General features: G+C 43.6%; 1 protein-coding gene across 3 annotated transcripts in view; it reads left to right on the top strand.

Annotated features, from left to right (window-relative positions):
• ZDHHC14 (zDHHC palmitoyltransferase 14) overlaps positions 1-26,345 on the top strand; it is a 455,930-nt gene extending 429,585 nt beyond the window's left edge. For 2 of the 3 annotated variants that reach the window (XM_085612222.1, XM_085612220.1), the window contains 4 exons: positions 384-486; positions 4,648-4,757; positions 19,227-19,329; positions 25,299-26,345. In XM_085612222.1, coding sequence (XP_085468348.1) covers positions 384-486; positions 4,648-4,757; positions 19,227-19,329; positions 25,299-25,694 — 712 coding nt within the window. In that variant the 3' untranslated portion in view covers positions 25,695-26,345. The remainder of the gene's footprint in view (positions 1-383; positions 487-4,647; positions 4,758-19,226; positions 19,330-25,298) is intronic. The other variant, XM_085612221.1, reaches the window with a different exon arrangement.
• The last annotated feature ends 338 nt before the right edge of the window (positions 26,346-26,683 follow it).

Genomic DNA, 26,683 nt, shown 5'->3' with positions numbered 1-26,683 from the left:
TATGAAGTGGTCATTGTAATCAGCATTTCCGCAATGACAGTCATCATGCTCATTTTTTTAACATTTCCTTAAAGTTACCCATTGGTTACGTAAACTCAGTGCTAGGATCTTCTGTAGCTGTGACCTATACAGCAGGGGAATAATGCACATATAGGGCCCATAGATGATAGACACACAGCTGCACTGATGTTTTCAAAAGGCATAGCGATGAAATGACGGAATCTAATGCTAAAATGTGCCATCTACAGAAGGAAAGGTTGAGGCACACATCAGAACAGTTGTTTACCCGTCTTATTGTATTAGGGTACCACAAAACAGACTGTAGAATGTAGCCAAATGCTGTGTGTTTTTGTCTACTGATTCTTCCTTGACTTGTGCATCACTGTGCTGGAGGCCGTGGTGTGTTTTTTTTCAGTGTGGTCCATCGTTGGTCTCTCAGGTTTTCATACATATTTGATCAGCTCCAATCAAACTACAAACGAAGATGTAAGTCTGCTACTTCCTGCAATGTGGCGCAGCGACCAGAGCAGCTGACTCCGAGGCGCGGAGCTTACGGTTCGATTGCTGGCGGCAGCTCAGCTCAGCATCATGTGACTCTGGGCAATAGCTCGCTTAATCTCCCTGATGGCCCACAACGCCTGTATACCCTTAGGGGTGATATGTTGCGCTTTACAAATCTGTAATTAATTAATGTGTCGGCTGGATGGGAAGACCACACAACTCTTTAATAACTGGGAAATTCCAGCAGACCTCTTGCTTTTGAATTACATTGTCGAATATCAGTCCTGAGATTTTGCTTAGGCAGATTCGAGGGATGGAAGGTTTTCTATGCATGCCCCACTGTTGTGATACAGTCCTTAACTGGTATGCATGGGGTCATGTAAATCCCCTTGAAGAAGGGAAGCGTAGGTTCACCATCTGGCCCTCCTCCCTAACACCTATCCTTTTGCCCCTAAAACTGACTTATTCAACTTCAGGGTGGAACTTAAGCCCTAATCGCTGTCTCCCAAGTAGCTCTATTTATTAATTTCTTGCATTCTTTGATGTTAGTGCTAGTAAACCATTTGGTAACAGTGCTTCACAAATACACATATACCAAAACAAAATGCAGCTGGGCTTTCTTAGGGGTGTCTGTTTCAACTTCTTGTGTTCGTACACAATATAGTCTTCGGATCAACCCTTTGCAAACCATTAGCTGCGTCCTTCAGCCATTGGCTTGCAACATTGTCAATCACATAATGGATCAGCAAAGTGGAGTATTTCAGTCACACCATCATTCTATTTACTTTTTGTGTGAACTCTTCTGCATCCTTAGAAGTGCCTTGGGTAGAGTTGAAAAATTGACTATTTTACACATTAAAAGTGCATTCAATCATCACATTTTTGTGACATTTAGTTATATATCACATGCATCCATTGTATACCAAAAGCAATTCATTTTTGTTCTGTAACCACAAAACTCTTTGGTTCACCTTATACCAAAACAAATGAATTTCTAGAGTTGTCAAATGCCCGATTAGCTGGAGGTTTCAATATAAGGAACGACCCTTCAGCATCCATAGCAAACACATTCAGCCGCTGACCTGCTATAAGATTGACCGTACCTAGCTGTTCCTCTGCTCCTGCAGAAAAGTTTCTGCTCTAATCTCTGAAATAAAAATGCAGTGCACCCTCCTACTTTGGCAAAGCTGGTATGTCTGGCTCATAACCATAAACGCAAGCCAGACCTATTGGATTTGCCAATACGTATTTAGTCAAGAAGGACTTATTTTGTAGATAAAATCATCATAAATCATAAGTCAATCAACGCATCATCCATACAGAAAGTTTGTGACACCACAGTACTACCTGCACTAGTTGTTTACCCACAATGTGGCACATCAGAAGGACATCCATAAGGTGCACCAATATGGTGTAGTAGCTACAGTACTATTTGTAGAAGCGCTACAGAAAAGGCTGCAGTCAAACCTGCAGTTGGGCATTGTTAGAGATTGTAGTCTCTAGCTGGCAGAGGTATGCACCTTGTCCAAGTAGGGACCCTTCCTTCTTGCCAGGGTAAGGGGATTACACTTCTAAAATAAGCCCTGCTCACCCCCTTGGTAGCTTAGCACGGACAGTCAGAGGCAATGTGTAAAGAATTTGCACATAACACACAGTAATACAGTGAAAACACTACAAAAGGATACCATCCCAGTTTTTAGAAAAATGGCCAATATTTATCTGTGTAAAACAAGACCAAAATGATAAAAATCCATCATACGGTAATCAAAATACAAATATTGGAAAAGCAGTTGCAGAAAGTCCAGTCCAGTCCTTTTACTGCCCAAGACAGAAGCAGCCTCTGCAGGCCAACACAGCAAAGCACACAGCAAAGCGGCAGTTCCTTCTAACAGCTACTCCAGCTCTTCTTCTTGGCAGATTCCTTAGTCCAAAAGAGTTATAAAGTTCTGTGGTCAGGGTCCCACTATTTATACTACTTTCCTTTTGAGGTTTTAGGCAGAAAACCTCTAAGTTCAGTAGAAACCATTTCTTTCCTCCCTGGTCCATCTTCACTACAGGAGGTGGAGATAGCATTGTGCAGAGCAGACACAGCTTTTTCAGGTGGTAGTGAAAACTCCTCCCACTACTCTAAATGCAGAAGATTTATTCAGCCTGGCTATGAGTCACCCAGGAAAGGCAGGACACACCTCAACCCCCCTTGTGACTGTCTAGTGTGAATGCACATCCCCAGCTCTTCTCACTCCAAAACCAGACGGTGAATACACAAACAGGCAGAGGCACACAGGATGGTTAAGAAAATGCCCACTTTCTAAAAGTGGTATTTTCAAACACACAATTTACAAGCCACCTTTACTAAAAGATGTATTATTTAGTTCTGAGTTCAGAGATCCTAAACTCCATTTATCTATCTTGTCTCAATGGAAAGTTACACTCGTAAGATGTTACAAGGCAGCTCTCATGATAACCTATGAGCCAGACAGCCTGTCAATAGTGAAAAGCGAAATTGGCCGTATTTCACTATCAGGACATGTAAAACATACTACTGCATGTCCAACCTTTCATATACACTTCACCCTGCCCACAAGGCTACCAGGTGTGACTTACGTATAAGAAAAGGGAAGGTTAGGGCATGGCAAGTGGGTGCACTTGCTAGGTCAACATGGCAGTAAAAACTGCGCACAGACACTGCAGTGGCAGGTTTGAGACACCTTTGAAAGGCTACTTGTGTGGGTGGCACAACCAGTGTTGCAGGCCCACTAGTAGCATTTGATGTACAGGGCCTAGGCACTGTACTAGGGACTTACTAATAAATCAAATATATCAATCATGAAAAATCAATCATAACACAATTCACAGTAGGAGCACTTGCAATTTAGCACTGGAAAGCATTGAAAAAAGTGTGCTTAGACACTAAACCGGCAAAAGCGAAGTCCAGCATACAATCAAAAACGGAAGGTCAGAAAGCAAAAAGACAGGGAAGACATGCCAAAAGAGGCCTGTTCTAACAGGCATACAGAAACATCATAACACAAACAGCATAACACCAATAGAATATCTGCAACAAGTGCAGCAGCAACAAAATAGACTGCACAAGATGTACCGAGACAGAGAATGGGTACATATGCACAGAAATGGTGTGACAACCGCTATACAACCTGCACCAGTTGTACAGCAATGGTTTGCATGTGCAGCACAACCTTAAATTGCTGGGCAGAAACAACAACATAGCATCTGCACTACCAGTGATATGTATAGTAATGAAAGTGTGACAGAAGCCCTACCATATTCAGTAGCCGTACAGGTGCAGTGTGGCGCTGGTACTCCGGGCATATGATGTGCAGGGGTCATTTGCAAGCAGTAATACCTCCTACACTAAGGGGCACATTTATAAAAACATCGTGCAACAAGCCACCTCGCTGCTCTGCGCTGCATGATAGGGAAAGAGCTGGAATGCTCCGGATTTAACATACAGTGCATTCCTGTCTTTCCCCTGCACTGGCGCACAATGTGCTGCCTAGCTCCAACAAAGGGACCCTTGTTTCAGGTGCAAGGCAGTCTGCGTTGTAAGCAGGATTGTTTTTGTCCCTGCACAAAAACAATCCCCTGAGGCATTTTCCTCTTTCTATGTGTGCTGCAAAATGCAGCACACATAGAAAGAGGAATAACGATTCAAAATAAAGATATTTCCCCTCTTTACGCCTCACCTGGGAAGGCGTAGCATTTTGACGCATTCCCAGGTCTACCAGTAATGGTAAATCTGGGAATGTATACCAAAATCCATATCCACACTCCACCCATGAAACACCTCCCTGGGGCAGAGTAACGCAATGCAGGGATTTGCGTTGCTTTACTCCAGATTTATCAAGCCACTCAGGGCCAGCAAGGTGGCTTTGCATGGCTTGATAAATCTAACTTAACAATTGTGTGACTCTTGCACCCCGTGGCGTAGCGCAAGGGCGACGCAACTCTTTCATAAATTTGGGCCTAGATGTGTATGAACTCCCTACTGTTTTAAAGGGGCAGGCGTGGCCTTGCCTTACTTTTTTATGTTTGTTGCTTTCAAGACTTTTGTGCGTTGCAGATGATGTGTGTTTATTCATGTCTCCTTTCTCTTCATATCCCAAGTTAATATTTATGTTTTCCTAGATTAAAGGATCATGGTCAAGTAAAAGAGGCAAAGACAACTACAATCCGTACAGCTATGGCAACATCTTCACAAACTGCTGCTCTGCGCTATGTGGGCCAATGCCTCCCAGGTAAGTTGTGTAGTGGCCAATGAATGACTGTGCCATCTGCCATCCGCATGGTTTGTCAAAATGAAATTTACAACACATAGGAGGAAAGTGTCGCTCAAACCATATCTAAGTAGGGTGAGCTGTTATTCACATTCCAAGAGATTTGTATGTACATTCTGAGCCGTGCTGGAATCGTGATCAGCGCCACCCGATGTGGTTGTGAACACCCAAACTGATTTTCAAACTAGTAATTTCGTCCCCTCAACCCACAACCCCCTCCCCGAACAAAATTTTCCAAATAAAACTTGGTACAATTTGTCCTAAAAAAATACAGCACGTTGCTTAGTTCTTGCAGCTAAGAACGTGCCAGAACATCCTTCCTGCACGTTCAGTGTCAGGATACCCTCCCGGGTGATAGAACTTCACTGGCTACAGGTCAGGAAGAGGACCAAGTTAAAATCCCTGGGGCAGATTTACAAGCCCCTTGCGAGACATTTACGCCGCCGTTGCGTCACTTCTGTGACGCAGCGGCGGTGTAAACCATGCGCCATGTTGCGCCTTATTTACAACGTGACGTATCTAGGGAAATGCGTCACGTTGTAAAGCCCTGCGCTACATTAAACCTGCATCAGGTTTAATGTATGCAGGGTGGGCGTTCCGTCGGAAAAAGCCTCGGAAAAGTGACGCAGTGAAATCTACAAGATTTCACTGAGTCACTTTTCCAACGCTGCTGCGTCAAAACCCTGCGCCTGCTTGAAGCAGGCGTAAGGCATGACGCAGCATGCTAGGTATGGGCAGCCACTGAGCATTGCTGGAGTTGCGTCGTGCTTGCGACACGACTCCAGCAATGCGCCGCCCTTATGCCATCAGATGTGTCACACATCTGTTCATCCTTGCGCCACGATGCGCTGCATTGTAAATGCGGCGCATCTGTGGTGGCGCAAGGGTAAACTTGTGTGACGCATCTTTCCTGGAGCATCCCTGCTGATTTGCATGGAATGGAATGAAGTGCCTCTCTTCATTGGTTCTGCTCCTGGTCTGCTCGCATTCAGAAAATGTCTGAAAACATGGCTATTCAATAACTAGGTCCCTCTCTCTGTTTCCTGATTCTTTGGAGCTAGTGCTAGGACTGGGACACCTCCAGGTAACAGTGCGCTTTATAAAAAAAATAACATTTACATAGCGCGCCACAATTCTGCATAACAGAACGTGTAAAATGTTATTAGTGCGTTATTCCCCTTCCGCAGTGCAGAGTGGGGATCTATTAAAACACCAATAAATATATTTACACCCTCCAACCCTCAAATAAAGTTTGCCTGGTGAAACTTGATGGGATATATCCAGATAAAAGAACTCACCTGCGGTTTTTCTGTAGCTCAGATTGTGTAAAACGTGCGTTATTCCCCTTTCAGAGGTGCAGAATGGGGAAACAATAAATAATCCAGTTAAAGCAGTTTTTACCGGAATCCCGGGGTACTCAGCACAAGGAAGTCGTTGTTGTTAAACAGTGCTCCGAATGGTTGGTGTTAGGGTTCAGAATACAATAGCCTCGTCGCCACTGTGGTTTTAGTGTAAGTGTTGTCTTCCTGGGGAAGCCAGTGTACGGACCTGCCTGACATTTGCTCAAGGTCACGCCTTGCCATTGGCGACTGCTTGTACGCATTTCTCGGACTATGCGCAGCCATATATCACCATGCCCTCTACTTTCCTTCCTCTACTTGTCTTGTCATTGTAAATTCAAGAGAAATAGCAACATTTTGTTCAGTGATTTAGGGACGGATGTTTGTACGGCAGCAGTTCCCCGTGTTTGCTATCAGTCAGCCAGCCAGAACCACATTCCTTCCGACTGATGTCTTTTGCTACACACAGGCTCAATGCTCGTTACCCCTGTTCTAAAGTATTGGATAATAAAACGTTGGGCAGTACAAGCTAGACACGGCCAGAAAACATAGTACGTTTAAGGTAAAGGTTCTGGTTTGATACAGTTTAATAGGCGTGCATATAAAAGTGCTGGTGAGCTGCAGCTTCCTGGAACTGCGCCCGAGAGAAATGTAGAAATCTAGGGCAGTAGAGCTTACATTTGTACCTGTCACGACTCCGAGCGCTTACGCTTGCAGGCAGACAGAATATTTCCACGAGTCAGGGAATTTAATGAAATAAGCCGTAAAAACACGAGAATTCCTTGTATTTGGAGGAATGTATCGCCATTCCTAAAAAAAAATACATTTTACAAAACTACAATAAGCACAATTAGGAACTATTAAATTCAGTTTTTTCGTTTCAAAAGAGTTTTATTAAGTTTATAAAGAAGCAATACATGGTCAGAAATTATCACATAAAGCCACACAATACATCTGGTTGCGGTAAAAGATCGTACACAACATGCTTAGATGATGGGCATAGTGAGGTAAGAGAGACAATACTGAGAGAGGTAGAGAGTAGGGGAGAAAAAAGAAAGATAAGAGGAAAGAATAGTAATAAATGAAACATGGAAGGGTTCACGTCCTAAGGTTGCATAAAGCAAATACAGTGTTTCTGCAATTGGAAATGCTGGTATAGAAGGTAGTATTTCAGACAATGGGAGACGACTGAGTTAAAGTGGTTTATGTTTTTTCAAGGTATAACTCTACCTTGTTCCAGAAGGCTCTAGAAGATTTTGGGCTGAAGCTGTAGTTATGTGTAATGTTGTCTGCATTTCTGATGAAATAAAACTCATGTCCACCATGTGTGGACATAGATGTTGGTAGAGTTATGACAATCCGCTAGAATGGTGTTCATACCAATAGTTAATCATAGATCTGAAAGTTTCAAGTCTCATATGTCTAAATCTGGTGGTGAAAAAATAATATGTGAGCCTAATTTAGCTATAGCATGGTTGAGAGAAACAGTAGAGTGAAAGATCTAATTTAACACTTGTTCTTGCTAGCTGTACACACGAGTGTGCTGTTTAACGACCCTAAGTGAATGTTCTCTACATCACCAGATCTTAGCCAGTCTGTGAACACAAAACCTACCCAGGGAGTCCACAACTGTTTAGAAAGTGAAATAATATTAGCAGATTAATTCTATATATATATATATATATATTTTTTTTTTTTTTTTTTTTTTTAAAAAGCAAGATGTAAAATTTCAAATTTTAAAGCAATTCATCTTTTAAAAATAAAATCACATTTTGAAAATCTTCAACCTTCCCATTGAAATAAACATTTCGATCTTTTCAATTATTTTTCATTTGTGAATACTTGTTTCTATATTTTTGGGTAAAATTTGAGGTTCAACTCATTGAAATTGCTTCGGTTGGCATCCCTGCCCCGGGTAGTTATTCAACGGAGGTTCACCGAAGTCAAAAGTGTAAGAACCACTGCTCCACATGACTTCAAACCTTAAAGGCCAAGTGGCAAATGCCATGCTTTTGAGAGTCCCTCTGCCTGCATCCCTCACATTTGATGACATTTTGTTGGCTGATTCGGTCTTTGAATATGCATATTTCACTCAATGTTTTAATAATATGTTATCTCACTCACGGAACAGCACTCCATTGCCTTTCGTTTTGGCTGTACATGTACCTCATACACACAAACATACATACAGAGGCAGAAATGACAACTCAATCCAATTTTTATTTACATTTAATTTTATTATCATCTACTGAAATGCCTTTTTCTTTTTGTTCTGCTGTTTCTCTGACAAGATACTTCACTAAGTACAGTTTGTGCCCCACACATTCTATCTAACTCATACTTTAAGCTTTTTCTTTTGTCAGAAGAACTCTGAGGCTGGTCATTGATTCCTTGGCTGATTGGCAACGATCCACTATGTTTTACATTGGCCCAGATTTCATACATTTTTGGGAAGACACTAGAAGTCGTTCCCTTCTCCCACCAGGCAGCCCCAATGCTGTCTGCCGTTCCACGAGTTTTAGATGCAAAAATATTATTTTGCCTTTGTTAAAGTTAGCTTGATGGAGTTTTCTTAGCTGAACAAGGGCCATGCTTAGATCACTTGACAGTGGAGCCGATGATACAAATTGCATCCTCATTTGGTGCGAATTTGGGTGTAGCCGCTGTGTACATTACGCATGTGTTTCTTTGGTGGTTTATGATAACGCCATCTTGAAATGCTGGGTTGCTTGGTGAAGAGAGAGCTAAAGTTTATCGGGCATCCTACGGTCAGATATAAACAAGATAGAAGTTACGTTTAATTTTTGGTTGTTGTGGTCTTAGGTGAACCCTACTGCATAATTAGGTTAAACCAGTGCACCTGTTATCAGAAACTTCTCTTGCATGGGGACGATGATGGCCCTATTAATTCCGGTGTCCATTCCTGTGTCATTCCATAATCAAGGATTTCTCCCTTTTTTCAGGTTATTGTCTTAACTGGGCCACAGGTGAAGCTCCGCTAATGTCTGCATCCAGTACTAGGGTGGAAGAGGTGTGGCGCCGCGGCTAGGGTGACTGACGCCAGATGCTGGGGATCATGATTCGATCCCCGGCTCCGGCGGCAGGGGTCTGCCCAGCACCATGCGACTCTGGGCAATAGCTCGCTTAATCTTCCCGACGGCCCCCAGCGCCGGGAAACCTACGGGTAGCTGTGCGCTTTACAATACAAGGATTTATTTATTACTAGGGTTGCGTTGAGTACCCACCCTTTCTGATGCATGTTGTTGAAACCAAAATAGTTGGGTATCTTGATAAATCAGGGTCTGAGCAAAATGGCACATCATAATATTCAGCCTTTGTTAGCAAAGTCGTCTGACAAATTTTCAGATAGGTCAGGCGTTCAATTATCTCTTTGGGTTAAGGTTCGGATAGCTAAAGTTATTGCCACTTCCTGGTTTGCTATGTATTTGCGATGCTATCCTGCCATTTACGATTGCCACTCTGTCGGAGATTGAGGGTCTCCTTATAAGGTTCTTTTGGGTGGACTGAGACTGAGGGTAAATCTTTGAAATTCCACGCGACTACAGTGAGTTTTGGCCTATGTTTGCCTCACATGAAGATGTACTACTTGGTGAATCACCTGTCCTATATCGGTCATTTGCTTCTGATGTGTCGGAACAAACCAGTGTGGGTCCTTATCAGAAATCAAATGCTGCCAACAGGGAGTCACCTTGACATGGTAGTGCTTCCAAAATACCTGATTCACCGGTTGATTACAATCCCATAAAGTGTGTCACGAGTCTCGCTTGGATTTATGCCAACATGCTCATGAATCAAGACTTCTAAATTAATCTGCATGCTCCTGTATGGGACAACGAGGGTCTTCAGGTGGGGAATGATGAGCCATAATGACAGGTGTGAAAGGAGGCGTTTGGCCACACCCTGGTGGGCCTCTTGATAGTCAGTCAACTGAAATCCTGTATTGCCATTCGAGCAGAATTTGATCTACACCCCTCTTAACTCTGGAAACAGAATAATCTGGCCCACTGTGTAAAAGCCAAACTGGGGATGTCCCCCTACTCTCTTCCTTTGTCCTAGGTCTGCACATATTTCAGGATCTGTGGTCAATTCATACGTTTTCTTCCCTGTTGGGTGCAATTATTCACACTTCTTTTCCCATGCTGACAGCTGTGGCTCTCATGTTCAAATAGCAGAATAAACAGGGGTTGCCATTTAATGACGAGATATGCTATGATATTTTTTTGTTTCAGAAAAAAAGTGTAAGAGAAGAAATACTCAAGTTTGCCTATTTTAAATATTGTATGATAAAGGTCCGCCCAGGGACTTCGCCTAGGCCACATGAGCCCGAACTACAACTGCTGCAGATATGCTCAAACTGTGAAATTTCTCATGTTCTGTGATCCTGACCCAATCTCATGATTTACTGTTCGCAGGTATGGTTCTCCTAGAAGTCCTTTTATGGACCAACTTTCATACCATCTGCCTCATTTGCACTGCTGCACTACATGACTGATATCCACAGGAAATCTCATTTGAGACACTCGCCATTGGCAAGTAGGCCATGCGCTCACGGCGCTCACTTTTGTCAATTGATGTATTCTCAGACTTTGGAAATCTTCTGCAGATCCCATCCACTGAAATAGGTTCGAGTATAAATGATCAAAATGGTGGCTTATGAGAGGATCATTTAACGGCCGAAAGTTCAGATATGCATCTTTTACACAATGTGGGGACATTTTGAAAGGTCCTCGCAGCCAAACCCCATGCTCTGAACCCTTTGGTTTTACTCTTTCCTGACAATATTTCTGCGCTGTCTGACCCCTTTCTTACATACGTCCCCTACCAAATAGGTGGTGATGGTGCTCTTCATATAGACTACTCTTTTCTACCTGGTCAATCAACTGGGCATTTCCGCTCACTATTATTTGTCCTCGTTCTCCCCCAGCTCCTTCTGATGTGCCCCCTCCTTTCTCTACCCTTTCTCATCCCATTGTATGCTAATTAGTGGGATTGCTTCTGGATACTATACTGCTGTATGAACACATGCACCAGGTGATAGAGGCAGTGGTGGCCGCTAACTGGGGAAATCGGCAGGGCAGTATGGAGTGAGTGGAATAAATCAAATAAAAACGTACCTGCAGCCTGACGTCTGCCGCCTCATCAGACGATGTTCACTCAGACTCCCAGAGTCCCCTGCTCCAATCCAGACACTACTCTCATGCTGGTATTACCCAGCATAAGAGAAGCATGGGGATTGGATGGAATGGGCTGGTTCTGTGCTCCAGCAGGGACTGGGAGCCTGTGCTAGTGAGCTTGCCCATATCGCCAAGCAATAGCCTGGAGATATCCGAGTGCGCATGTCGGTTTAGCCATCCTGAGAACAAACCTACATGCACTTCCTGCTCTTGATGGCCCCACCCTCAAGACTCGGCGGCGGCTCTGGAGTAAAATAAAATGATAATAAAGCAGTTTTATTAACTGCTTTATTATCGTTTTATTTTACATGCGTCTGCTGGTTCCAGCAGTGTGGCGACGCTCCTCCGCCATAACGGAGAAGCCGCCCCTGGATAGAGGCCTCACCAGCATTTCCCCTTGTTTGGTCAGAAGCTACTTGCCATACTTTGGAACCTCCTTCATTGGGCTTTATCAGCTCTTCCTTTACACTGCTATAACCCCTAACCAATCATTGTCTGTGGATGTCTGTTATATAATTATCCGACTGCTTCTCCACGTGTATGCAGAATGTCTTCTGCCCACTTCTTTTTGTAGATCCCTAACTTGGACGTACGATGACCCATTAGGGGAGTCACACTAGTCCCTCTGCCCGCTCCCTAGTGATGTCTATCTTTCGTAGCATTTACTTGTCTTCTTATGTGCCCCCAGATTTGTGATCAAAATTATTTTGATGCTTAACTGAATTCCTTTATGGTAGACTTGTGTGGTGTATCTTACCACCATAAACCTTACCAGATCTCATTTCTCCTATCTCTCTTTTACAGTCGGTCTCACTATTGATCCAGTCCCTATGCCACTGACACGCAGCCCCACCTAATGTCAAATATGGGTCTTAGATGTGACGATATCTGTATTTTAGTTGCTGTTACATTTGCTAGTGTGTCCCCTGATGGCCATAGTTGTTGTGATGTGAAATAAATGCTTAATAAATAATTTGAACACAAAAAAGTGTTAGGATTGTAAAATTGCAGGTGATTCACAGAGAAGTAGAATTAGGTAATCTTCTTCTGGATGTTACTGGTTCTGTTTGCCTTCCTTTCCTAGTGTTACATATCTTGGCCTGTTTCTATTTGAGTTGATAATTTAGTCCATGACCTAAGACACCTTAGTTTCATTACAAGTTAAGTACAAAAATGAGATAAGACGATACCCAGTATTACGCATGCTGCAGGGTAATTCATTGTGGGGTAATATCCTAGTGGAGCATTACCTCATCATTATGGGTTTTTGGTTCAGAATGAGGAATAACCACAGAAATCAGCACGTGCAAGCGGAATTTTCACTTGTCCCCCACCCCCATTCAGAAGGCATTCACCCATGCACATCTCACCTGGTTCTGCCTGATAAAATGTGTTATGGTATTGGGACATGAGGTGTTACAACAGGGTCCCTCATTACAAGTTAAGGGCTAGATTCCGATCCCTGTGAAAACATGTTTGCAGAGGAATCGGTATTACGAGTTGTGTGATAATTTTCTCACGCTCGCAGTTTTCCATGATAAGTTCTGGCAGGTCACATTTGCCATAATCTGGAGAAAAGACCCATAGATAATCAATCAATCATTCATTTGTTAAGCGCGACTACCCACCCGTAAGGGTCTCAAGGCGCTGGGGACGGGGGGTTAGCAGGCTCCAGTCCATCAAGGGTAGGGGGGTCTGTCGAAGAGCCAGGTTTTGAGTTTTCTTGCGAAGATGGGGAGCGATGTTGTCTGTCTGAGGTGGAGCGGAAGGGCATTCCAGGCTCGGGCCGTGAGGAAGAAGAAGGAGCGGCCTACCGATCTGATCTTTCTGGTGCGGGGAACCACGGCGTAGGAGAGCTGGGCTGATCGTAGGGTCCTCTGGGGTGCGTGCGTGGAATTTGAGTCGGCTGTTCAGGTATGCTGGTCCGGTGTCGTGGAGGGCCTTGTGGGCGTGGGTGAGCATCTTGAAGGTGACTCTAGCTTCGATGGGGAGCCAGTGGAGTGTGCGCAGGTGCTGGGAGATGTGGCAGTGTCTTGGCAGGTCGAGGACCAGTCTTGTGGCAGCGTTCTGGATGTTCTGTAGCTTGCGGGTGAGGTTTTTGTTTATTCCGGCGTAGAGTGCGTTGCCGTAGTCGAGTCTGCTGCTGACCAGGGCGTGAGTGACGGTCTTTCTGTGTTCGAGGGGGATCCATTTGAAGGTCTTACGTAGGAGACGGAGGGTGTGGAAGCAGGAGGACGAGACAGAGTTGATCTGGCGGTCCATTTTGAGCTCGGAGTCCAGGATGATTCCCAGGTTGCGTGCGTGGTCCATGGGGGTGGGCGGGCTGCCGAGGGCGGGGGGCCACCAGGTGTCGTTCCAGGCGTTGGGGTTTGGGCCCATGATGAGTACTTCTGTTTTGTTGGTGTTTAGTTGTAGGCAGCTGTTTTTCATCCATTTGGCGACGGCATCCATGCCTTCTCGAAAATTGTATCTGGCGGTATTGGGTTCGTTGGATAGGGAGAGGATGAATTGGGTGTCGTCTGCGTATGACACTATGTTGAGTTCGTATGTTCTGACAATGGGGGCGAGCGGAGCCATGTAGACGTTGAAGAGTGTAGGGCTGAGGGAGGACCCCTGGGGCACTCCGCAGGTGGTAGGTGTAGGGTCCGAGAGGAAAGGGAGGAGTCTGACCCGCTGCGTTCTGCCGGAGAGGAAGGAGTGGATCCAGTTGGGGCCTTGTCTTGGATCCCTGCGTCGTGGAGTCTGCGTATTAGGGTGCGGTGGGAGACTGTGTCGAACGCCACTGAGAGGTCAAGGAGGATGAGGGCTGCTGTTTCTCCTTTGTCCAGTAGGGTGCGGATGTTGTCTGTTGCAGCGAGGAGGGCGGTTTCCGTACTGTGTTTTTTTCTGAAGCTGGATTGGGAGGAGTCGAGGATGTTGTGCTCTTCGATGAATGTGGCGAGTTGGCTGTTGATGGCTTTCTCGATGACTTTTGCTGGGAACGGGAGCAGGGAGATGGGTCTGTAGTTTTTGGGGTCGGTGGGGTCCGCTGAGGGTTTCTTGAGGAGGGGGTTGACCTCGGCATGTTTCCAGTCGTCGGGGAACGTGGCGGTTGCCAAGGAGCGGTTGATGGTGTGGCAGAGCATGGGTGCGATGGTGTTGGCGGCTCTGTTGAAAATGTGGTGGAGCAGGGGTCCATGGGGGCCCTGGAGTGGATTGAATTCATCGTCTTCAGTGTGTCTTCGGTGGTGAGGACTGTCCAGTTGTCGATCGCTGGCTTCAGGGTGTTGGGGGTGGTTGGTGAGGGTTCAGTGTGTTGGTTGTCTTCGTCGAAGTTGTCGTAGATGCTCTTGATTTTGTGGTGAAAAAAGGTGCTGAGTTTGTCGCAGAGGTCTTGTGATGTAGGGATGTTGATGGACTCGCTGGTGGGTTGGGCGAACTCCTTGATGATGTTGAAGAGTTCTTTGCTGTTGTGTGCGTGAGTGGAGATTCTGTCTTCAATCGCTTTTTTCCTCGTTTTTCTGATGAGTTGGTGGTGGGCGTTGGTGGCGGCTCTGAAGTTGTTGTGGGCTTCTGTGGATTTGGTGTTCCTCCAGGCCTTTTCGAGGTGGCGGCAAGTGCGTCTGGACTCTCGAAGTTCGGTGGTAAACCACTTGGCTTTCTTGGCGTGGATGTTGTTGATTTTCTTGAGGGGGCTATGGTGTTGGCGCTGTCGGAGATCCATCTGTGCAGGGTTCGGACTGTGGTGTTGGGGTCGTCGTTTTCCGCGATGGTTGGGGTGGAGTTTCTGAGTGATGAGGTTAGCTGGTCGTCGGTGATTCTGGTCCAGTTTCTTCTTGGGAGCAGGTGCAGGTGTCTGTGGATGGTGGGTGTTCTGAAGGTGAAGTGGACGCATTGATGGTCAGTCCATGGGAGTTCGGTGGTGTTGCTGAAGGTGATGGAGTTACCTTTTGTGAAGAGGGGGTCGAGGGTGGTCCTGCTGAGTGCGTGGTTTCGGTCACGATCTGGCGGAGTCCAATGTTGTGGAGGTTGTCCAGGAGGGATGTGGTGCTGGGGTCCAGTTGGTTGTCGAGGTGGAAGTTGAGGTCTCCCAGTAGGGTGTAGTTGGTGGACACAATGGCATGCAGGGAGATGATGTCCGGGGTGGTGCTGTCGAGGAGGTTCTCTGATTTCGGTATCTTGTTTGTGAAGGGATCGGACGTTGAGGATGCATCGCAGGGTCTTCAGTTGGGTTGTGGTCTTGCGGGCGGGTTGCGCCGGGTCTGTGGTCTTGACGGTGCTGCAGGTGTGCCGGCAGCGGTGACAGCTGAAGGGTCCATGGGTGTTGGCGGGTGATGCTAGCTTGCAGTTGTTGTTGCGTCCTGGGTTGAGACCGTGGAATTCCGCTGGGTCGTAGCGTTGGCGTTGCGGAGGTCCAGGGTTCCTGGCGCTGGTCGTGGACGGGCGCAGATGGGCTCGCCTTTAAGTAGGGGTCAGGGAGGGCTGAACAGCTGGGAGGCGGGAGCGGGGAGGGGAGCTGGATTGGGCTGGTCGCGTTGGTCGTGCTGGGGGGGAAGGGCCGCAGGGGCAGCAGCGGCAAGGAATAACAGGCAGAAAAAGGCAAAAAGAGTGGAAATTAGGCAGTGAAAGGTGCAAGAAACGTGGGGGGAAGACACAGAAGGAGAGTGAGAGGGGGAGATTAAATCAGTGAAAAATCAGTGAAAATGGAGGAAATACACAGATGGGGAGTGAAAGGGGGAGATTGAAATCAGTAAAAAACTAGTGAAAACGGAGGAAAGACACAGAAGGAGAGTAAAAGGGGGAGATTGAAATCAGTGGAAAACTAGTGAAAACGGAGAGAAAGAGCAGAGCGAGAGAAAGGAGACAGAGGTCCACTGGACCACAAGGGATGAGGCGCAGGTAAAACCTACGGGTGGAGGACAGCCTCGAACACCAGCACTCGAGAGGGCAGGGGCTCGGGGGAAGGCCTCACTTGATGGTTGAGCTGCGAGGGGGGTAGAGCAATTTCAATGACAATGAGTCAGTGATCTTGCTCTTGATAGATATGGCAAAACATGCAGAATTTGGGGGTGTTACAATTTGATTTTGCATGTTATGCCCCATTTTCCTTTTAAAAACTCGGACTAAGAGGTGTTTTACCACAGACGGTAAATACCTGACCATGGGGTAATTATATTTTTACAAGGTGTGTTGAATACCCAAACCTATTCCTCCAAACTTCTAAAGGGGGCTATGAAGTATTGCCGCTTGGGGTTTTCCCACAACACTTGGACAAAAATGCGAGTTTCCACATAAATCAGAATTACCTCAAAACTTGCCATGAAGGCGTTGGTGTTGTACATTGTCAGATTTTGCTGTGATAGCCAGTAGTGGGTACTATAACTGAAGTTGTGATCACATTTTTGGTGGTGGCGTAACACAGGCCCCTGCTGTGCGGGGGGTACCCAAGCTCCAGGGGGCCCCCTCAGCACAATACCCTGGCTGGAGAGCTCCTCATTGAGTCCAGAGAGGGCCTCTCCACGTACCTTGCAGGTGGGCTCCCTCACATTTTGTTACACCAGTGGGTTCATACCGTAATGTTCTCTCTTTGTGAGTGACACTGATACAATTTGTCTAGCAAGCACCCAATCGAAGAGGACCCTCTTTAGATGCTTCCAGCTGATTTATATTGATGAAACTTTCCTACGTGACAAGAAGTAAACGGTCCTTGGGAGATTTATGTTTTCTTCGTAAATGTTTTCTTTTTTCTACTATTTGTTTTTTGAGTGGAGATATAATTAGACAGTGTAGTTTATTCTAATCCATACTCATATAAAAGTATTACTATCTTTGAAGTTCACTCTAAAAAACGTAATAATTGTGCATTCTCTTGAAATTTAAGGAGATCTGATGGAGTCTGATAAAAAGTTACTCTTTTTGTCATGCTAGGTACTGCGGTCCTTCATACTTCAGTAGTTAACTGGACTTTTGACTCATGTGTTACCTTTTGGTGGTGGTGACTAAAAACTATCAGTGTCCGGTTCACAAATGTAAATATACAAGTGTAGATTTACCCATGTGCAAGTTTACAGATTTTTGCTATTCACTATTTCCGAGTGTAGGTTTATACCTAAGTGCAGACTTGCGTGTCTTGAATCCCTCATTTGAGGGGAACGCGACAGCTAAAACTGAATTTACAAGTGTAAAGTATACTACTAACTTTTCACAAGTAGGCAGAGATCTCCCTATGGCAAATTATAGCAAAAAATTATACATTTATTTAATAATGATTTGATTTTGGATTTCTTTAAAATATATTTATATATTTTTTTAATGTAAAAGTGTAACTTCAGTATTTTTAAAAATAGTATTATTATTATTTTTTATCCAATTTTAAAGTTGAAATAATGTATTTAATATTATTTCCTCTGAGGTATTGTGTTATGTTTTTATTTCCATTCTATGGGAGAGGGTTGTTGTACTTGTGAGTGGCCATATGTGATACTAGACCTGCTCCTTAGACTTACTTCAAGCTGAGCTGGAGTACACTCACTTCTATTTTAGGACCGTTTGGGCTGTAGTAACGTTATAAGCCTAGTTTGTGAATAGCAATCGGCTTACTCTTTCTGTGACTCAGTATTTGTATTTGTTTGTCTCTACCTAAACCCCTCTGTAAATTCCCCCATTTAAGAGTAAGCATTCTTAATTTTACAGCCACTCTCCCTGGTCCTTCCCACAATTACTACCAAAACATATGCATAAATTTGCTGAGATCTCTGCATATTAGGCAGAGTTATCTACACAAAAAGGTAGGAGTGGCAGAGGTCTTCTGAATTGCGATTTGTAGTTCTTTGGTAATGGTAGTGTAGCACTACTAAACGTACTACAAAATGCAGTTTGTTAATTAGATCCTCAGAGCAGAGACATTGGGAATGTCATATTCAATCCCATGCAAAGCCAAGGACTCTAATCATTGACCAATCGCTTTCAGTTTTTAAATTTATGTGTAAGAACGTCTTTATGACATACATTTGTTAAAGCCATCATTATCAAGACATCAAAATGGCGAAGAAACAACCCATTGTTGCGACCATGCTGCATGTTGTTCTTTTATTAGATACAATCCACATATTTATTGTTACGCTATTGTTCTCTGCACACAGCTGTACTCGTTCTAACGCAGTTGCTTTATTGACTTCACCAGATTGGCCAAATCTCAACCTTTATTCTACAGTTTCTTGTGATTTAAAAGAACAATCCCTTAGTAAAGCTCACTGACCAGCTCCATGATCCTTTCCCTTGCTCTCCTTTGTATTATTGGAAGTGATTATCACATGGTACTACGCACCTGGCAAGGTGTAATTCCACCACTGTGGCAATTGTTTTCTTAGTGGAATGGTTTATTTAGGGGGGTGGGTGTTGGTTTGGAGGAGGGTTCTGGTGCCTACGAAATATGACACTTAACATCATACCATTGTTTGTTACCTTACAACTGAACTCTGCACATACTGCAGACATGTGTATGGCACTATGTTCTATTGGAAATAGACAGTCAATGACACCTGTTTGGACCCTGACACGGCTGTAACTACTATGTCATTGGAAAAAACTAAAATTGTATGGTTGGTAGCACAGTATATATCCGTAATACTCAATAAAGTTTGTGTTAAAAAAATTAAAATTAAAAAAAAGCTCTCTGACCAGGGTAACTGATATACTTACATGGCTAATTGGGTATTACAGGTACTATTTATCTTCTTGGATCAAAGGTGAAAAAATGAACAACTTCTTAGAATGTGGCTGGTGAACAAAGCAGATGATGGTGCTATAATGAAACCTAAATAATTGATTTTAATGCATTTCTAATCTACTTGCTTATATTTGTTATTTATGCTAAATTGAATAGCTCATAACAGTGATGATTTGTCTTTCTGTAGTCTCATCGACAGAAGAGGAATCGTGCAGCCGGACTCCCCTCAGGCAGTGGAACCCTCTAATGGTATCACAATGTACGGGGCAACACAGTCTCAGAGCAACATGGTAGGGACCATCCCATAGTGTTGTCCATCAGGATCATTGCAAATGCCTCCCTGCCTGCACTAACAAACTAACCAACTCACTGATGGCTTGGTATTAGGGGGAATGATCCCTGGCTATGACAGCGATAATGCAACAAGGGTTTCCGTTTAGGTGTCAAGGTATTAACCTTAGCACCAGAGAGCTAGCAATGCCAAAATGTCCACCCACAATGTTATAATTGCTTGATCACTCAAGAAGACTTTCAGAACGAGGTCAAGCCTAACCCGGAGCCTAAACAGCAGAGCGACGGGGCACTTCTGAACGCAGTACAGCAACAGCGTTTCCATCATTATCATCTCCCAAGGCATTCTCAGCATTCATGTGGAAAATGTCTTGAATGGTTGTGAAAATGTTTCTTGGTATGATAAACATGAAAATAACTGGCACAAAGCCATTGTGAAATTCTATAATAACAACCATCCATGCATTCTTCGGCACCAATGTCAGAACGGGGGTGGGCAATGGTTGTTTTGTTGAAGGTTCCTTTGATAAAATGGCTATACAGCTTTCTTTGCTCTTGTCTCTTCATCAATTGCTATTGATGTTCAGAATGAAAGATAATGGCAAAATGGTGAAGCTAAGCAAGCCGCCACACAATGATGACATCCTTTCTTGGCCTTCACTGGTAGAATGCAATGTTGTCTTCAAATATGCAACGGAATATTCTGATTTGACTAAATGGCTTTCTGTGGTCTAAATGTATTACTTTGTTTATGATGCAACTCTGATTTTCCCAACAGTGGGGGCATGTAGAGTAATTTCTAAAAGGGGATGGTGTATTTTTGAATCAGTGTGTAAGAGGATCTGCAGATCACTCAAAACAATTATATCTCACAAATTTACCTCAGGCCAAAAAAACTGTATTTATGGGGAAATTAGCTCCTACAATGGGTTTTACAGTAGATGACCATGCTTTAATGGCTTATGTTGGAGCTGACTGTCAATTGGCAGGATATTTTTATAATGAAATCCCATTTGACACCATATTCTTTCTAATGGCTGGACATTTTGTTTTTATCGTGTCAGCCCATAAATCGCCTCAGCTTCTGTGACGCTTAAGCTCATTGCCACAAAAGCTCGCTAAATAATCCCTAATCAAAGACATTCAAGTCAGAGTCTGAAAGGTCTTTAATTAAGATGGAGAAGGCTCTGAGCTGTCCACTGCATTAAGTGACCGCATTAATCACCTTATGGACAAATTGTTTTGAAATAATTGCTGGCTGCCCTCACTGCTACAACGCTTTATGTGGTTGTATTGTACCACTCTTTTACAGGACACACATATATTGGTATAGAAGAGTAGCATAGAGCCTACCTGAGATATTTCCTCTTTCATAATCTCTGCCATCTTGGCTACTACCTCTTAGGTCCCCTCGTGTTTGGCACAGTAGTTGTTTTTTTATTTGTGGAATTGCTGTCAGTGCCAACTCGCCCTTTGTGTCTGCTGCGGTACAGCATGACCCAACACTCTGCTGTTGGATCCCAAAAGAACTTCTTCAAATAAGTAAATGAAATCCTTTTTTGATTTCCAAGCTTAATTATGTATTCAGAGGTTAGTTGTTTGATTCATCGATTCATGTCCCTTTCATTGTTGTTATTGTTGGCAGTGGCAGCTGGATGTGGCATTGAACGTACATTGGAAGTATGTTTTAAACTACCTCAGTTGCACTCTCCTATGAACTCCTGCCACATGTTATGTTGTGCTGAGCTGGTGGATTCGGTTGTTTTGTTGTGTCTCTTCTCTGGCCGTGTCTGCTGCGGCTGAAGTCTTGCTCCTGGTGATGTCTATTTATTTCTCAACTCGTCTCTACATGTCCTCAGAGCTCATAGTTTCTTCAAAAAGTATTATATGATGAATGCATCTTCTAAACACTTTTTTTATAAGCCTGTCTACAGACTAAAATTAATAGTAACTACTGAGTTTTATATAGGGTTTCATATCACCATTCTTCTGTATCTAATTTTCTTAAGTAATAAGTCTTAATGGTAGGAAGTGTTAGGCTGCCAGCAGTCACTGAGCCATGAGGCAGTCAGTGTTTTGGTTGACATTTTCACAGCATGGCCGCCGTTCTCATGGTCAGCAGGTGTTATAATGGTTTTGGGAGCGGGTCAGCTGTAGAGGACGTTAGAGGGGGCAACACGTTTGTTGATGTGCTCCCTAGTAGTATGAATGAACTTAGAAAATTGTTAGATTTGAGCCTACCTCCAAGGCGCATGGATATTGCAGTCCCCCCGGGATGCAGTTGTCTCCTGAATTTAGATCTATAGATGGTTTCTTCTTATTGCGCTCTTTGCATAGTGACAGTCCTCAAGATTGTATGCCATTGCGTTAGACGGGACACTCCTTATACTGCATGGTGGGATGCTCTTCTCCAAAATAGTGGTTGTTGTGATGGGGTGTGACATAATGGTTGTGTGATTTTGACTCCCAGGTTCCACTTCTTAGAGCACAGTTAAGTAGTAAGAATTGGCATATGCATATTGATTATGTTGTTGACATGTGTGTGCACATCCGTTTTGTTTGCTGTGGGGCACTGTTTTGTGCAATCGCTGAATAGTTGTGCTATTGGGCCTCTGCATTCAGTAGGTTAGTGGAGTCTCCCCTTCTCTATGTGCAAAATGCTAAATTTGATTCATGTCTTTTCTGGTATATTCTTGCCAGAGTCCATTGAGCACACCATACGCCCTCTTTTATTTTGCGGCATTTTAGGTTTCGGTTTAAATGGAATGATACTGTTATAGAGTGGCCCGAGCGCCGTAACTGGAGCAAAATACCCTCAGAGGGTAGTAGAGAAGAATAGACCTGCTCATTGAAAAGAATTGATAAGCATTCCCTACAAAGACTCTTTTTAGCGACCTCGGTTGTGATGTCACATGACATTTTGGTCAGGCACCAGCAACAAGTGGTAAATCATTCATTTCACTGGAAATTTCAATTATTTTGCATAACTGTGAATAAGGTGTTGGTCAACTCTTAAGTCTGCCAAATTAACTATTCTGTTCATCACAGATTACTCAGAATGTGGAAACAAGGCAGCTGTTTTATCATTGGATTGTACTCAATGTTTTATGTCTTGTGCAGCAAGCCAAGCTCTACAATACATAGGAGCCAAATTCCATTGTCATGGACCGAAATGATGTGTTAGAGCATCTAATATAGATCATGTGATATTCAGTGGTCTCTTCCAGGCTCTTGAAATTGCTTCGTAAAACAAATCGAGATAAGAGGCAGTAACATGAATAAACGTAAGTGGAAACCAGAAACAGGATAGGAGTCAGTTCCTCAGACCAGGCTGTGCTTTAATGCTCCGGGGAACTGAACATAGATTTTTTTCCTTTGGTTATTGTGGAACGCATTCCACAGAATGGGACTCAGAAGGCCCCAGATTGACCACCAAATATTGTTCTCAAAATAGGAATCTTTCATTACTTGATCTATGAGCTCTCTTGGTTTTATATTTATGATTGTTGTTCCGAATCCACACTCAGCACCTTAGAAAGTTCCACACACCAAGCATATTCTCTTCAACATTATCTTAGTTTTCATGAGCAACCAGCACAGCTTTAAAATGCCTGGCCTGATCATTTGGATAAGGTGCCAGAGGCTGCAACTGCTTATATTTCATTTGTTTTTGAGGTAGTCTCTTGTAAAGTATCTCCACACCTGGTTATATACAAATACTTTTGGTGTAGAATGCACTGCATGCAAGGCCTCTTTCTCTGGAACACATTCCCTTATCTCCCTCTGTCCCATATAAAACTTCCTAAGAGGCAGGAAAATGCTGGCATCACATTTGCTCCAATAGGCCTTTGAAATACATCAAAGATGACTGTTCCAGTACAAGATAACTGCTGATATTGTGTGGCATTGCATCTTACCACACCTTGTTAGCCACCTTCTCGCTTCAACAGGGCTTTAGAAGGCCCACCAGCCACTATCGCTGCTCTACAAATAAATAAATAAATAAAGCAGACAGCATTTGAGGAGTCTGACGAGGACAGCAAAATGAGTTGGATCAGCGTGCATCTGGTCGCCTAGATACTTCCACATCTTCAACAGGTCTACCTTAGTTCCATCTTTTTCAGTCAGAACATTTGTAAATCTAATAAAGTCTTAACACCTTGATTTCCTCTGCAAATTGCATTCTCAAGCGCATCAGACCCACATGCCACTTCCACCAGGTGGTTTCTCTAAAATCTGTCACCCAATCTCCAATTACCCAGCGATCTAATTGTTGTGCTGCCATCCTATAAGGTATTAAAACACGCTGCAAAAAAAAAAAAAACTGCAAAATTCAAAATAGCTAAGATTTATTTCAAATAGCGCTAGAAGCATTACTTAAAATGTATTCTTAAATCTCTACATTGGGTCCCTTTGAAGGAACTTTGCCAATTCAAACTGTTTGTCCTTGAAGCTGTGTACACAGTTGTTCTTTGTTACCTTTCATAATTCCTCACAATTTATTCATCATCAGGACTTTTGAGATCAACAGCCGACTTCCAACTTAATCCTTCCTCCATGAAATCTCCTCCTTTAGGTGTCTGAGAATTTGTAGTTTTCTGATTTGCCTCCTGGAGCTTTTTCCATTAGTACTTTAGAGACATTCAAGAACTTCTCCGTTTCAAGAAAAGGTAGAAAAAGTTATCTTTGCAAAATTCTATGGGCCTGATTAACGTAGAAAGTTTCAAAACTGTACTTACAGATTTATATACATGCTCAAGTGTAGATCCACCTCTTTCTGAAATTCACAATCATTCCCAGGTACGCCTGGTACAGGTTTCTATGCACATTCATGGAACATATGTCATTCCCAGCATGATGCAGTTCCTGCTGGGCGGAATTATCCATAGAGAAGAAATCTGTACAGGTCAAATAGACTTCCCTGTGTAAACGCTCCCTTTTTTCTTCCTTTTTCTCTGTAAGGAAAATATTTTTTCCCATGGAGAAACCTTTTCCTTAGACTACTATTAAAAATAGAGGTGATACATTCCCCTCCCTACCTGGAAAAAGATTTAAGGCAACCATTGTGAATGCAACAAACAGCCACGTTTGGGGTCTTCACAAACTTCCACGGCTAACTACGCCTTGAAGCACACACTTTCCCACCACCGGAGTGGGATTTACAGGAGTGGAGATGTAGCGCTCGTAGCGGAGACCTCCACATATATAAATTAATTTACACCAATAAGGAATGTCTTTGTGAATTCTTGGCAAGCACAAGTAAGGTAAATTCTGTTTTAAACTTCCATTTACTCATGTGAATCGAGCCTTTTGTGTACCTCTTTATCTGTCCTTCTTGTCCTTAGTCTATATCTTGGTTTCTCGAGCCTCCAGGGAGTTGTTGTCCCTTACAGATGTATGAAATTATTTAAAAATCCTTTATTGGGAGTTAAACAAGTGATGTATCACGATCTAATGAGTCTAATTCCAAAAGTCCTCAGTTACTCTTTCAAAGCATGGATGGACTGCTGTAATGAAAGGTGTTATTTTCATGATCTTTGTAGTTAAAGGTCCACATTATTCAACAAAAAAATAAAAAGCAATATTTATTCATCTTTCTCCCTTACCAAGGTCTTTATTTGTTGTCGGTCGTTGTAAGATTGCTTATTTTAAATCAGTAAAAGCAATTTAAAAGAAAAATCAGAATTGCATCACATAAACGCTTTGACTCGGCGTAAAGTTTACTTATGGGGATTGAGTAATGGCATTGATCGTATATGTCAAAGCATGCGGGTGGTGCTGGGTGGGGTATGCATGCGTTGTTTGTTCCTAAACTCTATCTGCAGCATATTACTAATGACTTTTTGCTTTCTCCTCATTCCCCTGCCCCCTGTCTGTCATTTATAAATTTTATTTATTGTGTCTCATCTACATCTTGGTTTGGTTTTGTATATTTTTTCCTCCTTTTTCCCATGATCCATTTCTGCAGTGTGACCAAGACCAGTGCATTCAAAGCACCAAATTCGTTTTGCAGGCTGCGGCCACACCGTTATTACAGACTGAGCCCAGCATAGCTGGCGAGGAACCATCTCTGCCTGGAAAGACCGCGCTAAGCGCACCCTGTGCCACACTTGGGCAGCCAACACCGCCTTCTTCCATGCCCAACTTGGCTGCCGAAGCTGGGTTGACAGACATGATGCAGTTAAAAGGGCAGCTGGAGGGACACCAGTTTCTAACTCCAGAAGAAGCCCCTTCCCCACCTGGGGTGCTGCCCATGGTCAACCCAATGACTCACAGCCATACCATGCACGTGCTGAGCCCTGCCAGCCAAGACTCCTTGCACGAAGACTCAGTCCGTGGCCTGGTGAAACTCAGCTCGGTGTGACGTATTTGGAAATTTGTATCCCCAGGTATTGCACCATGTGCCACTTACACACCAGAGCAGGTCCACCAGCGACGCCATATTGGAAGCATTATAGCCATTCAGTTACATTCATCTGCTTTGTGGTCACTTTGTGTCGTACATCAATGGAATCTGATCAAGTGAACATGGTTTCCTGGACTCAACTAACAGAACACCTTTTGTCAGAATGGTTTTTGGTGACTTGGTTGGCTTGTTCTAATGTGTGTGCAAATTGCTGGACACTAACCGTTCACTAAACATGTATGCCCTGACCTAGGCTAAGGTATAAAGAGAAGGACATTGATGAATCTTATTGATGATACTTCTGCACATGCTTGAGGCACCCTGGAGGCCTGCACATAGGAACTTCAATGCTAGTTCTGAACTAGAAGAATTCTATTTCATTTATTGTAAAAATGAAGATAATAAAGGCTTCAGCTGTGGGGTTGCATGCCACTTTTTTGGTATGGTTAACAGTGACATTGCTGTTGAAATAAAGTGCTGTTTTTCTATTAATGATGAATTTTAACGCCAACTTTTTGTTTAATGATTGTACAAATCAGTACCTCTGGGTATAGTTATTGCTTTTCTACATATGGACACACTTTATTATAAACTGATCAGTGCATCTCATTCAACCTTGTGTTTGAGTACTTCAGTGCAGAACATTGCTTTGCTGTAGAGCAGATTATCCCTGCTTGGAGAGTGATATGATGGTTTTCTTTGGACATCCAATAAAGTTGCACACACTATCTCTTTGGATGCAAGTGAGACTGGGCGAGTAATGGTAAGGCATCTTTTCTGGTTGTCTTTATTGTGTGAGCACAGTGCCACTATTCATATAACTTCACTGCCTTATTTGACTATACTCCGGGAGTGATTTTCATAAATGGTGTTACTTGGCAGTTCTGAGTTGCATCAGTTTCACAGCCCCCTGTCCATTCCTTAGCCTTCATAGATGTATGTGTTCA

The sequence above is a fragment of the Triturus cristatus genome, chromosome 6, assembly GCF_964204655.1.
Source record: "Triturus cristatus chromosome 6, aTriCri1.1, whole genome shotgun sequence".
Taxonomy (NCBI): Eukaryota; Metazoa; Chordata; class Amphibia; order Caudata; family Salamandridae; genus Triturus; species Triturus cristatus.
Note: the sequence above shows the minus strand (reverse complement) of the source record. Positions and strands in the feature narration are given on the sequence as shown.